This window comes from Megalobrama amblycephala, linkage group LG3 (genome assembly GCF_018812025.1).
Source record: "Megalobrama amblycephala isolate DHTTF-2021 linkage group LG3, ASM1881202v1, whole genome shotgun sequence".
NCBI classification, from domain to species: Eukaryota; Metazoa; Chordata; class Actinopteri; order Cypriniformes; family Xenocyprididae; genus Megalobrama; species Megalobrama amblycephala.
The window spans coordinates 62039287-62054972 of record NC_063046.1 but is presented as its reverse complement, the minus strand read 5'-3'; the positions used below and the strand labels follow the sequence as shown (position 1 = coordinate 62054972).

The window sequence follows — 15686 nt, the reverse complement described above, 5'->3', positions numbered from 1 at the left end:
TTTGTCTTTTCACAATCCGATTAAACGAAAATAAAGAGCGGGAAATGAAACAAAGGAAACTGGGGGGAGGGGTGTCGCTCAAACTGTTGGCGGTGGGCGGGGCTATCATTTAACAGCCTGTGATTGGCTCTCATTCTGCGCGTAATGCTTCGAGTTGTCCAGTGAAACACGAGTTTATGGGTGTGGCCTATGAAAACAGGCAATCAGGTGATCCCGTCTCTCTGTGTAAATTAGCATATGGTAGAGAATAAAAGCCTCTGTGTCGCTCGTGAGTCATATTGATTCGTCAGTTCTGCGATCATTCAGCATCATGCCTGAACCAGCCAAGTCCGCGCCTAAGAAGGGCTCTAAGAAGGCCGTCACGAAGACCGCCGGTAAGGGAGGAAAGAAGCGCAGAAAGTCCAGGAAGGAGAGCTACGCCATCTACGTGTACAAAGTGCTGAAGCAGGTTCATCCTGACACCGGCATCTCCTCCAAGGCAATGGGCATCATGAACTCTTTCGTCAACGACATCTTCGAGCGCATCGCCGGTGAGGCGTCTCGTCTCGCTCACTACAACAAGCGCTCCACCATCACGTCGAGAGAGATCCAGACCGCCGTGCGTCTGCTGCTGCCCGGTGAGCTGGCCAAACACGCCGTGTCTGAGGGCACCAAGGCCGTCACCAAGTACACCAGCTCCAAGTAGAGTCCCCGAGACTCCCACATACCCAAAGGCTCTTTTAAGAGCCACCCATATACTCCGACAAAAGAGATTTTGACCGTAAGGTGTTTATTTAATTGTAAGAAAACCCTAATCTTTGCTTTTCTTTTTGTTTCAAGGTGGCTTTTGAATTCATGTAAACTGCACTGCTGTCTTTTTTTTGTTTTGCAGTTAACCTACATTTGAAAACTATGATTTCAGTAGAGTAAATATTCTATGTAATTCAAATTTTAGCAGGTTCAGGGAAAACACGTTAAATAATTAAACAAATGTATTCAATACAGTAGTGTTTTAAGTTATATACAGAAAAACACTTTTTTTAAGTTTTAAAGATTATTTGGATTGTGTATGGTTTGACTTTCATTTCACTTGAACTTTGTTAATTTCTCAGGGCTAGTTGATTTAAATAAGTCTTAATGTGTTTTACTTCCATCAAGTTTTTTCTCAATAAATATACTCAGTCATCAGGGTTTGAGCACTAATGGTCCATAAGGATGATTAGAGATCTTGTGGTTTTTACTGCAAAGTCCGTCTGGAGTCAGTGTGGATTCATATTCAACATTTAAAATTGAATTAATCACTTCATTGGACCTTACAGGACAAAATAAATGTGATATCTGCAGAACCTTATTAACCTCAACCTTGTTTATTTTTATAATTTCTATCATATGTGTAGTCATCTAATCTTTTTCATTTGTGTGAACTGCTGAGTGTAAACTCTCTTTGTAGAAACTATGAAATATAATCTTGGAATTCAGAAATATTATACCAGACAAACCCTCGTGTTTAAAAAAAGTAAATAAATGGAATCATTCTCTGAGATTGTGCTGTTTGTATGATTACTGCGGTTTAACACGTAGGGGAGAGTGGGGTAAGATGAGCCATTTTTACTTATATGGTCCTCAAGAAAAGGGAAAATGAAAGTCGAACGTAAGTATTTCAAGTAATTTCAGGATGTTTACTATAATTTTAAAGGATCAGAATACATCTATGATGAAGGGCTCTAAAAATATGGCTCCTTATAAAAAAAAGTGTTCCTCTGACTCAATTTACCCCAAGTTAGAGGTAAGTCGACCCGAGTCAGTAGGTGGGTGTAAACTGACTAACTGAATCTGAATCAAACTTCAAATGTGAAATTTTAAAGATAATGTACCTATTTAAAAAAAAAAAAAAATCACATTCCTTTTACAAATATTCATATTTCTTTTTTAAAGCTAACTTAAACAACATAAAACCAACCAAATTAAGTTGAAATGGGGTAAGTTACCGTGCGTTCACACCGCCACCAGCGAGAGCGTCAACATTCGCCTTGGCCGCCCTGCCGACAACGCTGTACTGTTCGTTTAAACCGCTGCCGGCGGGAGGGTCAAAGTGAATGACAAGTTGCGGCAACCAATCAGAATCCTCTCAAACGAGGACCTCTACATTCCGATTGGTTGCCGCCGAACCACGTCATAGCTCATTACCATAAAGTTGACTTGATTACAACTCTCCTCGACGCTCTCACCGTCCAAGACGCGCCGCTCTCGCCGGAGCTCGCCGCCGGCTCTCATTGAAAATGAATGACTTCCTGTCACTTTGACGCTCTCGCCGGGAGGTGTGAACACACAGTTAAAACGCTGGCTCAATTTACCCCACAGCATTTGGCTCACTTTGCCCCATAGCTGCCATTTTAGGAAAAGCTATCTAGCTTAGCAATTCAGAATAATATTTAGCTAAACGACTTGCATGGTTTTATACGTTGCTAAATCACCAATATGCATCATAAATAATTTGAATTTGCTTTGATGAAACAGCATTACATGTGATATGTTAAAAATTTTACTTTGACAAACTAAAAACTTTTTACTGTAAATAAGCGACTTCCACTCCTCCCATGTGCTTCTCCTTTTCACAGTCTGGCAGAAATGATGGGTGGTTCTAAAATATATGGTCACATGACAATAAAATGGTATGGTTGCCAAGATACAGGAGGTGGGTCAACTTACCCACTGGCTCATCTTACCCCACTCGCCTACGTGTTTGTTTTATTCACAACAGTAAATAAGTGTATCCAGGTCATGTTAGAGGATATGTAAGTAAATCCACCAAAGGCACATACCAATTTTCAACTTCACCAATTATATGGTTACAGCATTATTAAGGATTTTCAGTTGTAGCGCCCCCTATAGGTGCAGTGTCGATGTGATTTGGTGTGCGTGCTCAAAATGTCCTGCGGTCTGTGTGTATTAGGTTTTGTTATGGTTGGACATTGCGTTCAGGATATACAGGTCAATTCATGAAAAATGAGGGAAGCCAGGCCGATTAATCCACTAATAATGTTGCAACGCTTAATTAAAAAGTTTTGAGTAGTTTTTGCCAGCACTGTCTCTAGCTGCTGTGTGCCTTTTTAGTGAAGATCGGACCAACGGCCTCGGAGTTCGAAAAAATGTTTTTCAGAAAATTCAAAATGGCGGAAATTTTTTATAAACAGAAACTAAATCAGAGATATATACGCTGCGTCCGAAACCACGTAATGAGTAGGTACTACATTTGAATTTGAATTTACACGACCGTTAAAAAAGTACATTCTATATAGTATGAATATAGTAATAATATGAAAAAAATTCTGACCTTCTACATCCGCCATGTTGTCTATGTCATGTGACCTACCAGCGTCAGTTGCGTCGCTTCACTGCCATTCATAAACCCTCCCGTGGCCTCATGGGATAGTAAAGTGTTCATCAAATGTGCTCTTCAGAATCTTGGCAGAAGTAGATCATCCAGGGGCTTTTCGCCTACATGCTACTATTTTGGCATACTGTTTTTCACCTTCATAGTAGGGACGTATTTGATTCCAGATGCAGTGATACATTTTGTAAAGCTTGACTAAGGGTTAAAAAACAATGTTGATTCCAGCTATAAAGACCCGTTCACACCAAGAACGATAGCTATAAAGATAACTATAACACTGACTGTATTTGTGTCCACACCAACGAACGATAACGGTCTGTTTATTCTAAGCTCACGCTGCGGTTTCAAAGTGTGTACAACATGTTTTTCTTGTTGCATTTACACAGCTTTAACCAGCAGATGTCCTCAGCATGCTATGTTTCGAGTGAATAGCTAGTGTAATCAATCTAATCTAACAGTGAATTCAGCTGATGAAGTCAATATAGTGGAATAAAAATGCCTTCAACTTCAAACAAAGCAAGACAATGTCGAAACCAGCGCTGGATACCTGAGGTAATCGTTTAACAGTAGGGAAAAAAATCGTTCTGAAAGTGATCCCAATGATATCGTTTCTCTGTATTGATATAGCTGTGGTGTGGACAGAGCTATTCTTTTATATTTAGAACGATTTTTAGAACTATATCTTTATCGTTATCTTTATAGTTATCGTTCTTGGTGTGAACAGGATTTAAGGTTTCCAAAGTTAGGACCCAAAATGCAAATCACCTTATTATAGCGCCACCTGGTGTCGGACAGATTCATAATCCTCTAATATGAACACTAAATAAATTTTAAAAAGTTGAAAAAAAAAAAGCAGATGAGAAGAATTAAAGCAAAAGTAACCAGTGTTGAGGGTAATGCATTACAAGTAACTTGAGTTATGTAATCAGATTACTTTTTCAAGTAACTAGTAAAGTAACTCATTATTATTTTTTTATTTTATTTACAACATTATATCTGAGTTACTTTTCACATTTATTGACTTCCTCCTCCTGTATCCTATTCTTCTTTAATCCAGAATGGCAGCACAGCTGAAAGGTTTGTTTGAGCGGCGCCCTCTACTGTACAGGAGTAAATATGCATTTCCTTCAGCCTGAGGCTTATTCATTCAGGTGTAAAAGGGCCTTTACATTTGCCAAAAATAGATCTTGTTTTGTTGTTATTAAAAAACAAACAAGCAAGCCCAGCCCAGGTGAGAAGAAATAACACAAAAGTAATATAACATATTACTTTTCATAAAATTGACTACACATTTTTATCATGGCAGTGTTTTTAAAAAGAAACGACTCAATGACTACACGCATGTGGACTGCATGCCTGTAAAATGCTTAAAAAAATAATAATAATTAAAAAACATATGGAAATTTATTATGATACGTTTACTTCAATAAATAAATAAAACTTTCAAAACACTTGACAGATGATTTTGTGTAGTTTTAGACGCAAACTGATGCAGTCATGGAATGACTCGCGTGTTTCGAGTGCGCGTAACAGTCTGTCTGAAGGTCAGAGAGACTCGGGTACCCGCGCGTCGGGCGCGAGCAGCGCGCGCTCTGAGGGCGGGTGTCAGTCAGTCATGGCGGAGGGGGAGCTGGACGTGGATTCTCTGATCTCCAGACTGTTGGAGGGTGAGTAGCGCTCATCTTCATCTCGTCTCGGTCTGTTCGGCGTCACATGAGTCCGTGTGGTCGAGTTTGAGCGGTTTATTCGGTCTCTCGAGCGGGTTTCTGACCGACAGGCCCGTGTGTTTGTGTTCAAACATGTCTGCTCGGCCTGCGACAACAGACGCCGCGATCCGACCGATGATTTCACCGCGATATCAGTTGAATTCACTATTGTGTGTTCGCTATTAGTGTTTTGTGTTTAGAGACGTGATTCGTTGAGTTTGTTTGTGTTGTTGTGTGTTATTAAAGTGTGTCTCGTTCCTGTGGTTGTGAAGCACTACAAGTTTTAAAATGTCAGAATTCGCTGGTTAAAATGATTAAACTCTGTAAACTTTGCGCCGTTGTGTGTCTGAAAGTTTGAATAATTGTCATGTATCGCAGTGTCTTTAACAAACAAGTGCTGAATCAGCGTGTTTCGAGCTCGATTTAATGTTTATTATCACAGTCTGTTGTCTGTCCTCACATTGTTTTGAAATGACGTCACGCCCCTCCAGTGACGTCAGCAAAACAATACTGGAGTTATTTGAAATATGTTGTTCTTTATTGTGTGCTGTAAACACAAGCAAAGCCATGTCCACTCTGTTATGTAATTGTATAAGTGTTATTATTACATGTAAAAATGACAAAATCGTTACTGTTAAAGCTTTAGTTCGTCCTGCCTTCATTTACTCGCCATCATTCCACACCAAACCTGTATGACTGTCTTTATTTGTGGAAAACAGAAGATATTTTGAAGAACGAAACGACTCTGACTTTCACTGTGTAGACGACAAACACTCTCAGAATTGAGCGAGAAGCGAGAAAGAAACTCATACAGGTTTGAAGGACACGAGTAAATGAAGACAGAATGATCATGATTGGGTGAACGATGGCTTTATTTAGCATTTTTCAGTCATAATTAAATCATGTAAATATGTCATGTGTAAATTAATGTCACTAATGACTGTTGGATATCCATAATAATGTTTAAAGTCACCATGAAACAGAAGTTGTGAAGGGAAGACGTATATCCGAGCGAAACGCTTCGCAAACAAGAACAAATGTAGGGCGGGGCTTGATTCTGTCTGTGGGGAATTGATTGGATGGTTGAAGTTTGCTATTGGTGGATCTCATGTGAGTGACAGGTTGCCCCGCCCTCATCATCAGAGAAGAGAAGAGATGCTGCAAGAGGAAGATATTCTGATTCAAGATTACCAGGAACATGAATTTAACACAATAATGATGTGAACAGATAAATAATAAAATGCAATATTCAATTAAAAAAAGAGGAAGATGAAGAATTGTTCAGTTTGACTTCATGGTGACTAAAAGTCTGTTACACGGTTGTGTGTGTGTAATCAGTGTGATCTCATATCTATTAAAACTGTGTGCAGCTGTTTCAATGCACATCTGTGTTAGTGCTGTGTGTGTGTGTGTGTGTGTGTGTGTGTGTGTGTGTGTGTGTGTGTGTGTGTGTGTGTGTGTGTGGGGGAGGGATTCTCCAGAGATCTCCACAAAATCTTTCCACACAAGACCTTATTTGGTTGCGTGCACAGTGGGGAAAAAAGAGATCTGAAAATAGCCGGGACTGGTTTTCATCAGAGCCAGAAGAGGCTGTTATAACACACACACACACACACACACACACACACACACACACACACACACTGACTCCTTAAGACGAAACATACTGGCTGCGAACTTTACACTCTTATGTAACGTCAGCGACAGAGATGGATGAACTCTATTACAGAAGCTGCTGGTTTAGTACAGACGGTATATGAACTAACAGCATCAGTAAAGAAGTTCATATTGCTTCTCCTCGTCTGCTGAATCATACAGTAGTTCTGTGATGAACAGGCCAAATGTTAAATCATTATTAAATGAAATGTTCTCCACCCAGAGAGCCGCAGGTACTTAAAAAGTCTTACATTTAGTTTAAGCACATTTAAGGCCATAAAAAGTCTTAAAATATAATTTCAAAAGGTCTTAAATTTGGGGATGGAAAACTAGGAATCGTTTTATAGCTTAATTAAACTTCATAAGACAATTTAATTAATTAATACAGTTTAATTAATTGTTGCTCGTCTACAGGCTCACAGTTTCATAGCAGTTCGCAATCGCTGAATGCCGCATTTTTATACCGTGCATCTGCTCATAATGAATTATGACAATGTTTACTTTATAGTGTGTATATATTATACCTGCGACCTCGTCGTGTTCAAGTGATGCCGTTTTCTTTAGAATTTATTAGTGCAGCTGCTTTATTTACAGAGGTAACTGGGGTAACCGCTATATTTCGACAACTTGTTTTTGTTAAAACTTATATTATTTGAACTGTAAAGTTGTTTAAATCATAATTTTTACTATCATTTTATAGTTTATTATGTTGTGTGCATATGTGTGTGTGTGTGTGTGTGTGTGTGTGTGTGTGTGTGTGTGTGTGTGTGTGTGTGTGTGTGTGTGCGCATGTGAGTGAGTGTGTGTGTGTGTGTTATGCCCATATAAGTTCATCAGTGTGAGGCTAAGAGGAGCTTTATGTGTTTAATCACACACACAGGGCTGTTCTCAAACAGGTCCTTTATGTGTGTGTGTTTCTGGTTTGACTGGCTCCTCCAGACAGATGTGTGTTAGAGCATCTGAAACACTTCCTGTGCATTTGTGTTTGTCTGTTTGATCTGTCAGCTGATATTTTGAGATGAGCAGCATTCTCAGTTGTATGGTTTAATTTAGTTTGCGGTTTGGAAATGATCTTCTGTACATTTCAGTTATTAAATGCTTTCATTACATGATATGCACATCTGACACACACACTCAGTGGTTGGTATTAGCTAGTAAAGTAACGTCTATGATAATGCTGGTGTGGAGACTGCGGTCTGACCTGCCATTTGAGTTCTGATGTTGGTCTCTGATGGTTTTGTGTGTGTGTGTGTTTCAGTGCGAGGATGCCGTCCAGGGAAGATCGTTCAGATGACGGAAGCGGAGGTTCGGGGTTTGTGCATTAAGTCGCGTGAGATCTTCCTCAGTCAGCCCATCCTACTGGAGCTGGAGGCGCCGCTCAAGATCTGCGGTGAGTTTCCTTCAGGTTGATGTTCTTCTTCAGTCTGTGCAGCGCTCACAACTGCCCTTTGTAAAAGTGTTTTAATTCTCTAGAATTGATATAAAATCAAAGCCATTTGTATGTCTAACCAAGCTATGTCCAAATTTGAAGTTGATATCACAGTTTTGTTTAGGAGCTTTACCAAAAATAGCCACCATTTGTTGTGTTCATCTGTCACAAACTAATATATTTCTGTCACAATATCATTTCTATCACTAAACAGTGGCTAAATATGGAGTCTCGAGTCTCAGACCTTTCCAACGACACGTTATTAGTCAAGATTAGAAAAAAATTTAAAGGATTAGTTCACTTTTAAATTACATTTTCCTGATCATTTACTCTCCTCCATGTCATCCAAGATGTTCATGTCTTTCTTTCTTCAGTCGAAAAGAAATGAAGGTTTTTGATGAAAACATTCCAGGATTTTTCTCCATATAGTGGACTTCACTGGCCTTCAAAGATCAAAATTACAGTTTCAGTGCAGCTTCAAAGAGCTTTAAACGATACCAGACGAGGAATAAGAGTCTTATCTAGAGAAACCATCATTTTCTAAAAAAAAAAATACAACTGTATATGCTTTATAAACACACATTATCGTCTTGCACGTGCTTCCGCTATCCGCATTCTTCAAAAAGCTTACGCTGTATGTCCTCCGCCTTCCCTATTCTAGTTACGGAACGAACGCGGCGCCAGTTTCGTTTTTTTTCCATAAGTAGAATCAGGAAATTTTTATTTAAAAGTGCTTTAACTATACAATAATGCAGTAAATTTTCTAAAAAGTTAAACATGACTCCACCCACTAGGGGGAGGAGCCCACTGAATGGTTTCATGGAAACGGCACTTGTAAGACCTGTTTCAAAAGTGGCACAGCTTACCCCGCTCCCCTACAAAGTCATTGAATTCCGTCTTTATGCAGTCAGCAGCTTTGATTTAAATCTCAGAAGTGATTCAGATCCATGATGTAAGTAATTTTATGTAAGACACATGTGTTGGTGAGTCGTGTTAAACGCGTGATCTCCGTCTCCAGGCGATATTCACGGCCAGTACACAGACCTCTTGAGACTGTTCGAGTACGGCGGTTTCCCTCCGGAGGCCAACTACCTGTTCCTGGGCGATTACGTGGACCGAGGGAAGCAGTCGTTGGAGACCATCTGCCTCCTGCTGGCCTACAAGATCAAATACCCCGAGAACTTCTTCCTGCTGCGGGGGAACCACGAGTGCGCCTCCATCAACCGCATCTACGGCTTCTACGACGAGTGTGAGAGACCTGACACGCTTCACACAACAATAATTCACATTAAGCCTGTTTTCAGGATCATTTATTTGCCTTTCTCACATCATCTAAGCACATTTTCAGTCATATTTTGAAACTGTTGTTTTTGTTCCTCCAGGCAAACGCAGGTTTAACATCAAACTGTGGAAGACTTTCACCGACTGTTTCAACTGTCTGCCGATCGCCGCGATCGTCGACGAGAAGATCTTCTGCTGTCATGGAGGCAGGTTTCCACGGCGAAGCACCTACTGACGGAAATATCCGATTGTACTGAAGATGATTTAAACTGCTGTTTCTCCTTCCAAAGGTCTTTCTCCAGATCTACAGTCAATGGAGCAGATCAGACGCATCATGAGACCGACGGACGTACCTGACACAGGTACACAAACACACTCACACCTGACACAGGTACACACTAGACTTGTGCCGATAGTCGGTAATGTGATATATCGCGATAATGAATATGCATGATATTGTTATCGTGGGCACTTCAAAATACCGTAAATAATAATTTATTACCAATTATTAAAATTTTTATAATGCATTTAAGAATACTTTCCCTGTCAACCGTATAAACTGCACAACACCGCTGTATTCTGCGTCTAAGGGACACGCGCTCAGATGTAAACAAGCCCAACGAGCATGAGAAGCACATGGCAGAACGAGTGAAGTGCTGCGTCCCAATCCGCATACTATCCGTCCTAAATAGTTTTCGAAAAAAGAATTAGTATGTCCCAAATCGTAGTATGTTGAAATGAGTATTCCAAAGATACCCGGATGGTCTACTTTTTCCGGTTAGAATTCGAAGTGCGGATCCGTTCACACTTCTAACGGCTAATATTGCCCATAACACATTGTGCTGTGGACGAGGATTCGATTAGAACTACAAATACGAATAAAAAGTGTTAAAAAACTACAAACATGACGGATGTGCGAGACCGACGGTTGAGCAGAGCGGTTAAGATAAAGGGGATTGGATGATTAATAATCAGTATAACCTGATGAAAAGATATTTATTAAATGTTATCCACATTATATTTCATCTGCAACAGCATTGTGAACTTTTATAACGATGCGTTTGGTCATTAACTTTTAAAAGCATCATTATGCAAAGATGAGGAGAGTTCTCTGCATGAAAGACCCATGACTGGCAGATAAACGTGCGACTACATTTCTCTCTGAAACGGTAGGAAATTAAATTGAATGTGGAGGATTTTATCTGTGACGATGATTGACAGGACAGTTTAAACAGTTACAGGTTGCGTAACTAAGCGACAGAACGTCCGTTAAAGACGCAATTATGATGAGGAAGTATGTCCCAAAGCTTGCATACTCTTCTGCTGCACACTCAAAAGTATGTACTTTTTCTTTACAAAAACAGTACATACTTTTAAGACGTAGTATAAGTAGGCAAATTGGGACGCAGCAAAGGAGACGCACTGAATGAAAGTGCACGTTCACTCTCTGACAGCAGAGGCCGCTGATGGAACAGCAGAAGTGCAGCGGTTACCCCAGAAACCCCGCAAACAAAGCAGCTGCTAGTGAAGTTTATAAAATGCTCCAAACAGCCATTCAGTTTTCATTTTTGTAATCTCAGTGTTGTTCGTCACAGCATCAAATACTTCATACTTAAAGACTTAATAGGCTATTTATTTTCAAACTTAAACATTTTTATATTTTAACCTGGACTACAACATGATTGGAAATGTTTTGATTATTTGTTATTGTTCAGTAAAACAAGACGTACGGCTTCATTAGTTAACATGTTAATGCAATATTACCAAACGGACAATGAAAAGTACTTATAAAAACATTAATTATTCTTAGTTAATGTTAATTTCTTAGTTACCGTTTAATAACATTACTAAAAACAACTTATTTAATGGACCTGAGATCAAACTAACAATGATTAGTTGTATTTCTTAACTAACATTAACAAAAAGTAATACTCTCTGTAACAAATGTAGCTGTTGCTCAATCTTAGTTAATGCATTAAATAATGAGACCTTATTGTAAAGTTTCCTGTTGTTCTTTATAGCCTAATTATTTTGCACTAGTACACACACTCACACCTGACACAGGTGAACGCTAGGGTTGTGACGGTGAGGAAATGTGTGTGTTTCAGGGCTGTTGTGTGATCTGCTGTGGTCAGACCCGGATAAGGACGTTCAGGGTTGGGGTGAGAACGACCGCGGCGTCTCCTTCACCTTTGGTGCTGATGTGGTGAGCAAGTTCCTCAACCGCCACGATCTGGATCTCATCTGCCGCGCGCATCAGGTGACTAACCTCTCGCCGTTCACGTTTATCACTCAAATCCACAATATTACCAAATATTAAGAGTCCTTTTTCTTGTTTTGCAGGTGGTTGAAGACGGTTACGAGTTCTTCGCCAAACGGCAGCTGGTGACATTGTTCTCGGCGCCGAACTACTGCGGCGAGTTTGACAACGCTGGAGGAATGATGAGCGTCGACGAGACTCTGATGTGCTCCTTCCAGGTGTCACATGATTTACCTTCATACGGCCGATCTAACGGAACTGAAAGCGTTTCACCACAAATCAGAGAAATCACAAAGAAAATGATGCTTGAGGACAGTCTGAACCACAGCAAAGTCTCTAACTCGTTCCCTCTAGCGCCACCAACTGTCTAAAGTTGCCAATTATGCTAATTACTTTTGAACCGTAGGGGCTAGAAACAAATCCGATTTTCATCGAATTTGTCTCACAACATCTTCAAACCTTGCTGGCAAAATGTTCTGAAACGATTTTTGATAAACCCATTCATTCTCATATAGCGCGACAACGAATCCGATCACGTCAAAATGGACGTGAGGCTGTATCTCTACAATGATTTGGTGTATTAAAACAAAACTTGGTACCTGTCATCACAAGCATGAATTGAGAGTACATGCACTGTTTCGGCACAGCACCACCTAGTGGTCAGGAGATATGAAAAATGGCTATTTTTGCTTATAATGTCTAAATGGTTTGGCCAGAAATCATAAATTTTAAAAAGAAATTAATAGCTTTTGATTAATTCAGCCTATTTTAATGAAACTGGTCGTGGTAAATTCATTGAGTCATACCGAGAACAGTGATATCAATTATGCTATATTTGGTCGAACTTGCTCTCCGCCATTTTGAATTTCTTGGAAAACCATCTTTTCCAAACTCCTCCTAGACCATCGGTCCGATTCTCACCAAATTTGGCTCAGATCATCTTCAGACCATGCTGGCTATAAGTTATTAAAATCTGTTTGTTTGACCAAACCGTGTTCTAATAATGCATGAATAAACTTATGATGCCAAGCAGATTCTGAGGCTGAAATGCTTTGGCACATTATCACCAAACTTTATATGCATCACCTTCTCCTCAAACTGACCACACCACATCGGTTTGGAAACAGCGCCACTTATTGGTCAAATGTAATGAGCAATTAAATCATATTACTAGTGATTACATTTGATATTTCAGCCATTTTGCCTAAAATAATCTAAAAATGTCTTTACTCATTGTTGCAGTTGGTCTGAAGCTTCCAGCCATCGTGCCTTTTTTGAGTTTCCTAAATTGCTGCTAAATTTTGTAAATTGTATTTATATATAATGGCAGTATGTGCTGAACTGAATTGACGACAATCGTAATAAATTTTATTACAGTAAGAAGAGTCCATTAACAATCATCAAGAATGAGAAAATAAACATTATAGGGGAAAATATGAGAAATTCCAAAATATTCTTAAAAAATAAACAATATAGGGGAAAATATGTTGATTTGTCATGAAAATAATGTCACAAAAGCAAAAGATCATATTGGTCCTATTTAAAGGCTTTGTTTTCAAAATATTATTTATTTACTTTGATTTTGGAGAGAAATGTGACCCGGACGTGTTTTTGTGAACTTCACTCATCAATAATTCTTACGGGAACGATCCAAATTCATATGAACTGATTATCATCACATTATACAGATCAGAGAACAGTTTCACTGAATATTTCAATATTTTCACTTTAATATGGAAGCACATTTCTGCCATATGAGAAAAAAAAATCATGCTTTGTTAAATCATAATTATGACAAAAGAAAGTTGAAATTATGAGAATAAAAAGTGGAAATTAGGAGCCATAATTTCAACTTTCAACAAGTTATGAGTTTTGACTTTTCATCTCAATTTCAACTTATGTCATAATTATGATTAACAAAAGCATGATTTTGTGTTCTTATGTGGCAGAAATGGCCTTCTGTACAATTATTTCTATAACGCTTTATATGATACAGATTGTTTCGGCTATAAACAGGAAGAAACAGCGTCGATGTTGATGTTCGTCACATTAAACCCTGGTTTTGTTGTTGTCCTCAGATTCTGAAGCCGTCGGAAAAGAAGGCGAAGTATCAGTACGGCGGGATGAACTCCGGGCGCCCCGTGACTCCGCCCCGAACGGCCACGCCCCCTAAGAAGCGGTGAATGAGAAGTGAGGGGGCGGGGCTACAACACGCGTGAACCGGCATGAAGACTGTCTTGAAAATACAAATGTAGTTAAAAACACGTTTTTTTCTTCTTTTTTTTTTCCTGTTGAAGACATATTTTATTTCCTCTGGTTTGGTTTGACCCTGAGCTCACTGTGTGCTGCTTTGATTGCCTCTCCATGTCTGTTACGTCACGTTCTTCAGAGTGTTTAAACACATTTCATTTTTTCTGCTCTGCATCTAATAACAGGAGGATTTACATCGACTAGGTCTTTTCTAGTTAATCATTTCGCTCTTCGAGGCCTGTTTGAGTCAGACAGGTTCATAACACCTGGATTTTCAGTAAATAAAGTTGAACAAACCTCTGAGGTGCCAGTGTGTGTTTTTAAGAATGTGTCCAATGATAGACACGAACATAAGTGTGTGTTCTTCACTGCTGACGGGGAACGCGTGTCTGTGCGTGTGGAGTATTGGGACATACTCTTGATTCTTGTTGATTAAAACTCATCATACAACTGAATCTGTTCTGCAAAATCATCCTGAAGGATCCCAGTGGCTTGAAGATGTGAGATTGGGAAACACACATCACTGTCCAGCGAACAGGGAACGTTCTCACAATGTTATCTCAAGGTTATGAACAAACAACAAAGTTCAAAGATATCTGGTTTTTAATGTTCGCAAAACATTTGCACAAAACATCAATCTCGTAACCTTTTTCTGAAATTTTTAGATCGATTTATGTTACTAATCGTTTTAAAACGTTCAGAGAACATTCAAATAACGTTCCCATAATGTTTGGAGAATGATAATGGAAAGTTCCCTGAACGTTCTCATGACCAAGATTTTTTTTCTTTTTAAAAACTGGAATTTTAGAACATTCAGAAATAACCTTATTAATATCTATTTTGATGTTACGATTGCACACATCAGCCTAACAATATTGTAAGAACGTTTTGCGAACGTTCCCATTAAGTTATGAACATTTTCTTAATGGGAACGTTCGCAAAAGCTTCTTATTGTTAGATAGGCTGATGTGTGCAATCGTAACATCAAAATAGTCCAGGGAATGTCTATTAAATGATGTATTACATGAATAAAATTTACAACGAAACGCTTATCAATTAACGTTTTACACTGTAAATATTAAACAGGCTAACTTTGGCTAAGCTAGCAAACCAGAAGCGTGTAATTACATGAAATCGGTCGAGTTTCATTGCTCTTCCTTACATATAGCACTTTATTACAGGTTATTTAGATTCTTACTAAATTATTACGTTTTATATATATATATATATATATATATATATATATATATATATTATACAAACTCTAACGCATGCGCAGATGCAAACTTGCAAAATAAACAGGAACGAGTACACCACTCTCCATGCGAGGTTAACGAACTAATCATGATTCTGTTTACAAACACAAACTGTGTGAATTAGGAGACAGATTGTCCAGTAATGACGCGCTCGGACGGCAGGTGGCGCTGTAAGCCTGTTATTAGCGGTTCAGAGGTGAAGAAGCGCCTTATTTCTCCACATTTCTGCTGTTTAATCTGAATGAGAGTTTGTGTGAATCCATCAGTCACATTCTCACATTACTCAGTCATCACGAAAATCGGGTTTTAATACAATATACATGTTTTTACTCAGATTTCATGCACACCACAGTGACTACAAAATAACCTGATTTGCAGTAAAACTATAATGAGATATAAAATTAACCATGGTTTTACTATAGTAATAATGGTTTAACTATGAATTTTGTCGTAAAATCCTAGTAAAAGGTTTTCC

At 38.9% G+C, this 15686-nt stretch overlaps 2 protein-coding genes across 2 annotated transcripts; both read left to right on the top strand.

The window, feature by feature from the left end:
- The first annotated feature begins 274 nt into the window (after positions 1-274).
- Positions 275-1520, top strand: LOC125265914 (histone H2B-like). The gene has a single exon (XM_048186478.1). The coding sequence runs from the start codon at positions 311-313 to the stop codon at positions 683-685; it is 375 nt and encodes a 124-aa protein (XP_048042435.1). The 5' UTR covers positions 275-310; the 3' UTR covers positions 686-1520.
- A 3363-nt stretch (positions 1521-4883) lies between these two features.
- Positions 4884-14255, top strand: LOC125265892 (serine/threonine-protein phosphatase PP1-beta catalytic subunit). The gene is made up of 8 exons (XM_048186457.1): positions 4884-5040; positions 7994-8125; positions 9183-9413; positions 9547-9651; positions 9736-9807; positions 11554-11705; positions 11789-11923; positions 13784-14255. The coding sequence occupies exons 1-8, from the start codon at positions 4989-4991 to the stop codon at positions 13886-13888; spliced, it is 984 nt and encodes a 327-aa protein (XP_048042414.1). The 5' UTR covers positions 4884-4988; the 3' UTR covers positions 13889-14255.
- The last annotated feature ends 1431 nt before the right edge of the window (positions 14256-15686 follow it).

Excerpts from the sequence above, each read along its gene's own strand:
- LOC125265914 (XM_048186478.1), top strand. The coding sequence starts at position 311 with ATGCCTGAACCAGCCAAGTCCGCGCCTAAGAAGGGCTCTAAGAAGGCC.
- LOC125265892 (XM_048186457.1), top strand. The coding sequence starts at position 4,989 with ATGGCGGAGGGGGAGCTGGACGTGGATTCTCTGATCTCCAGACTGTTG. Across the intron at positions 8,126-9,182 it reads GGCGCCGCTCAAGATCTGCG|GCGATATTCACGGCCAGTAC; the intron begins GTGAGTTTCCTT and ends CTCCGTCTCCAG. Across the intron at positions 11,924-13,783 it reads CTCTGATGTGCTCCTTCCAG|ATTCTGAAGCCGTCGGAAAA; the intron begins GTGTCACATGAT and ends TGTTGTCCTCAG.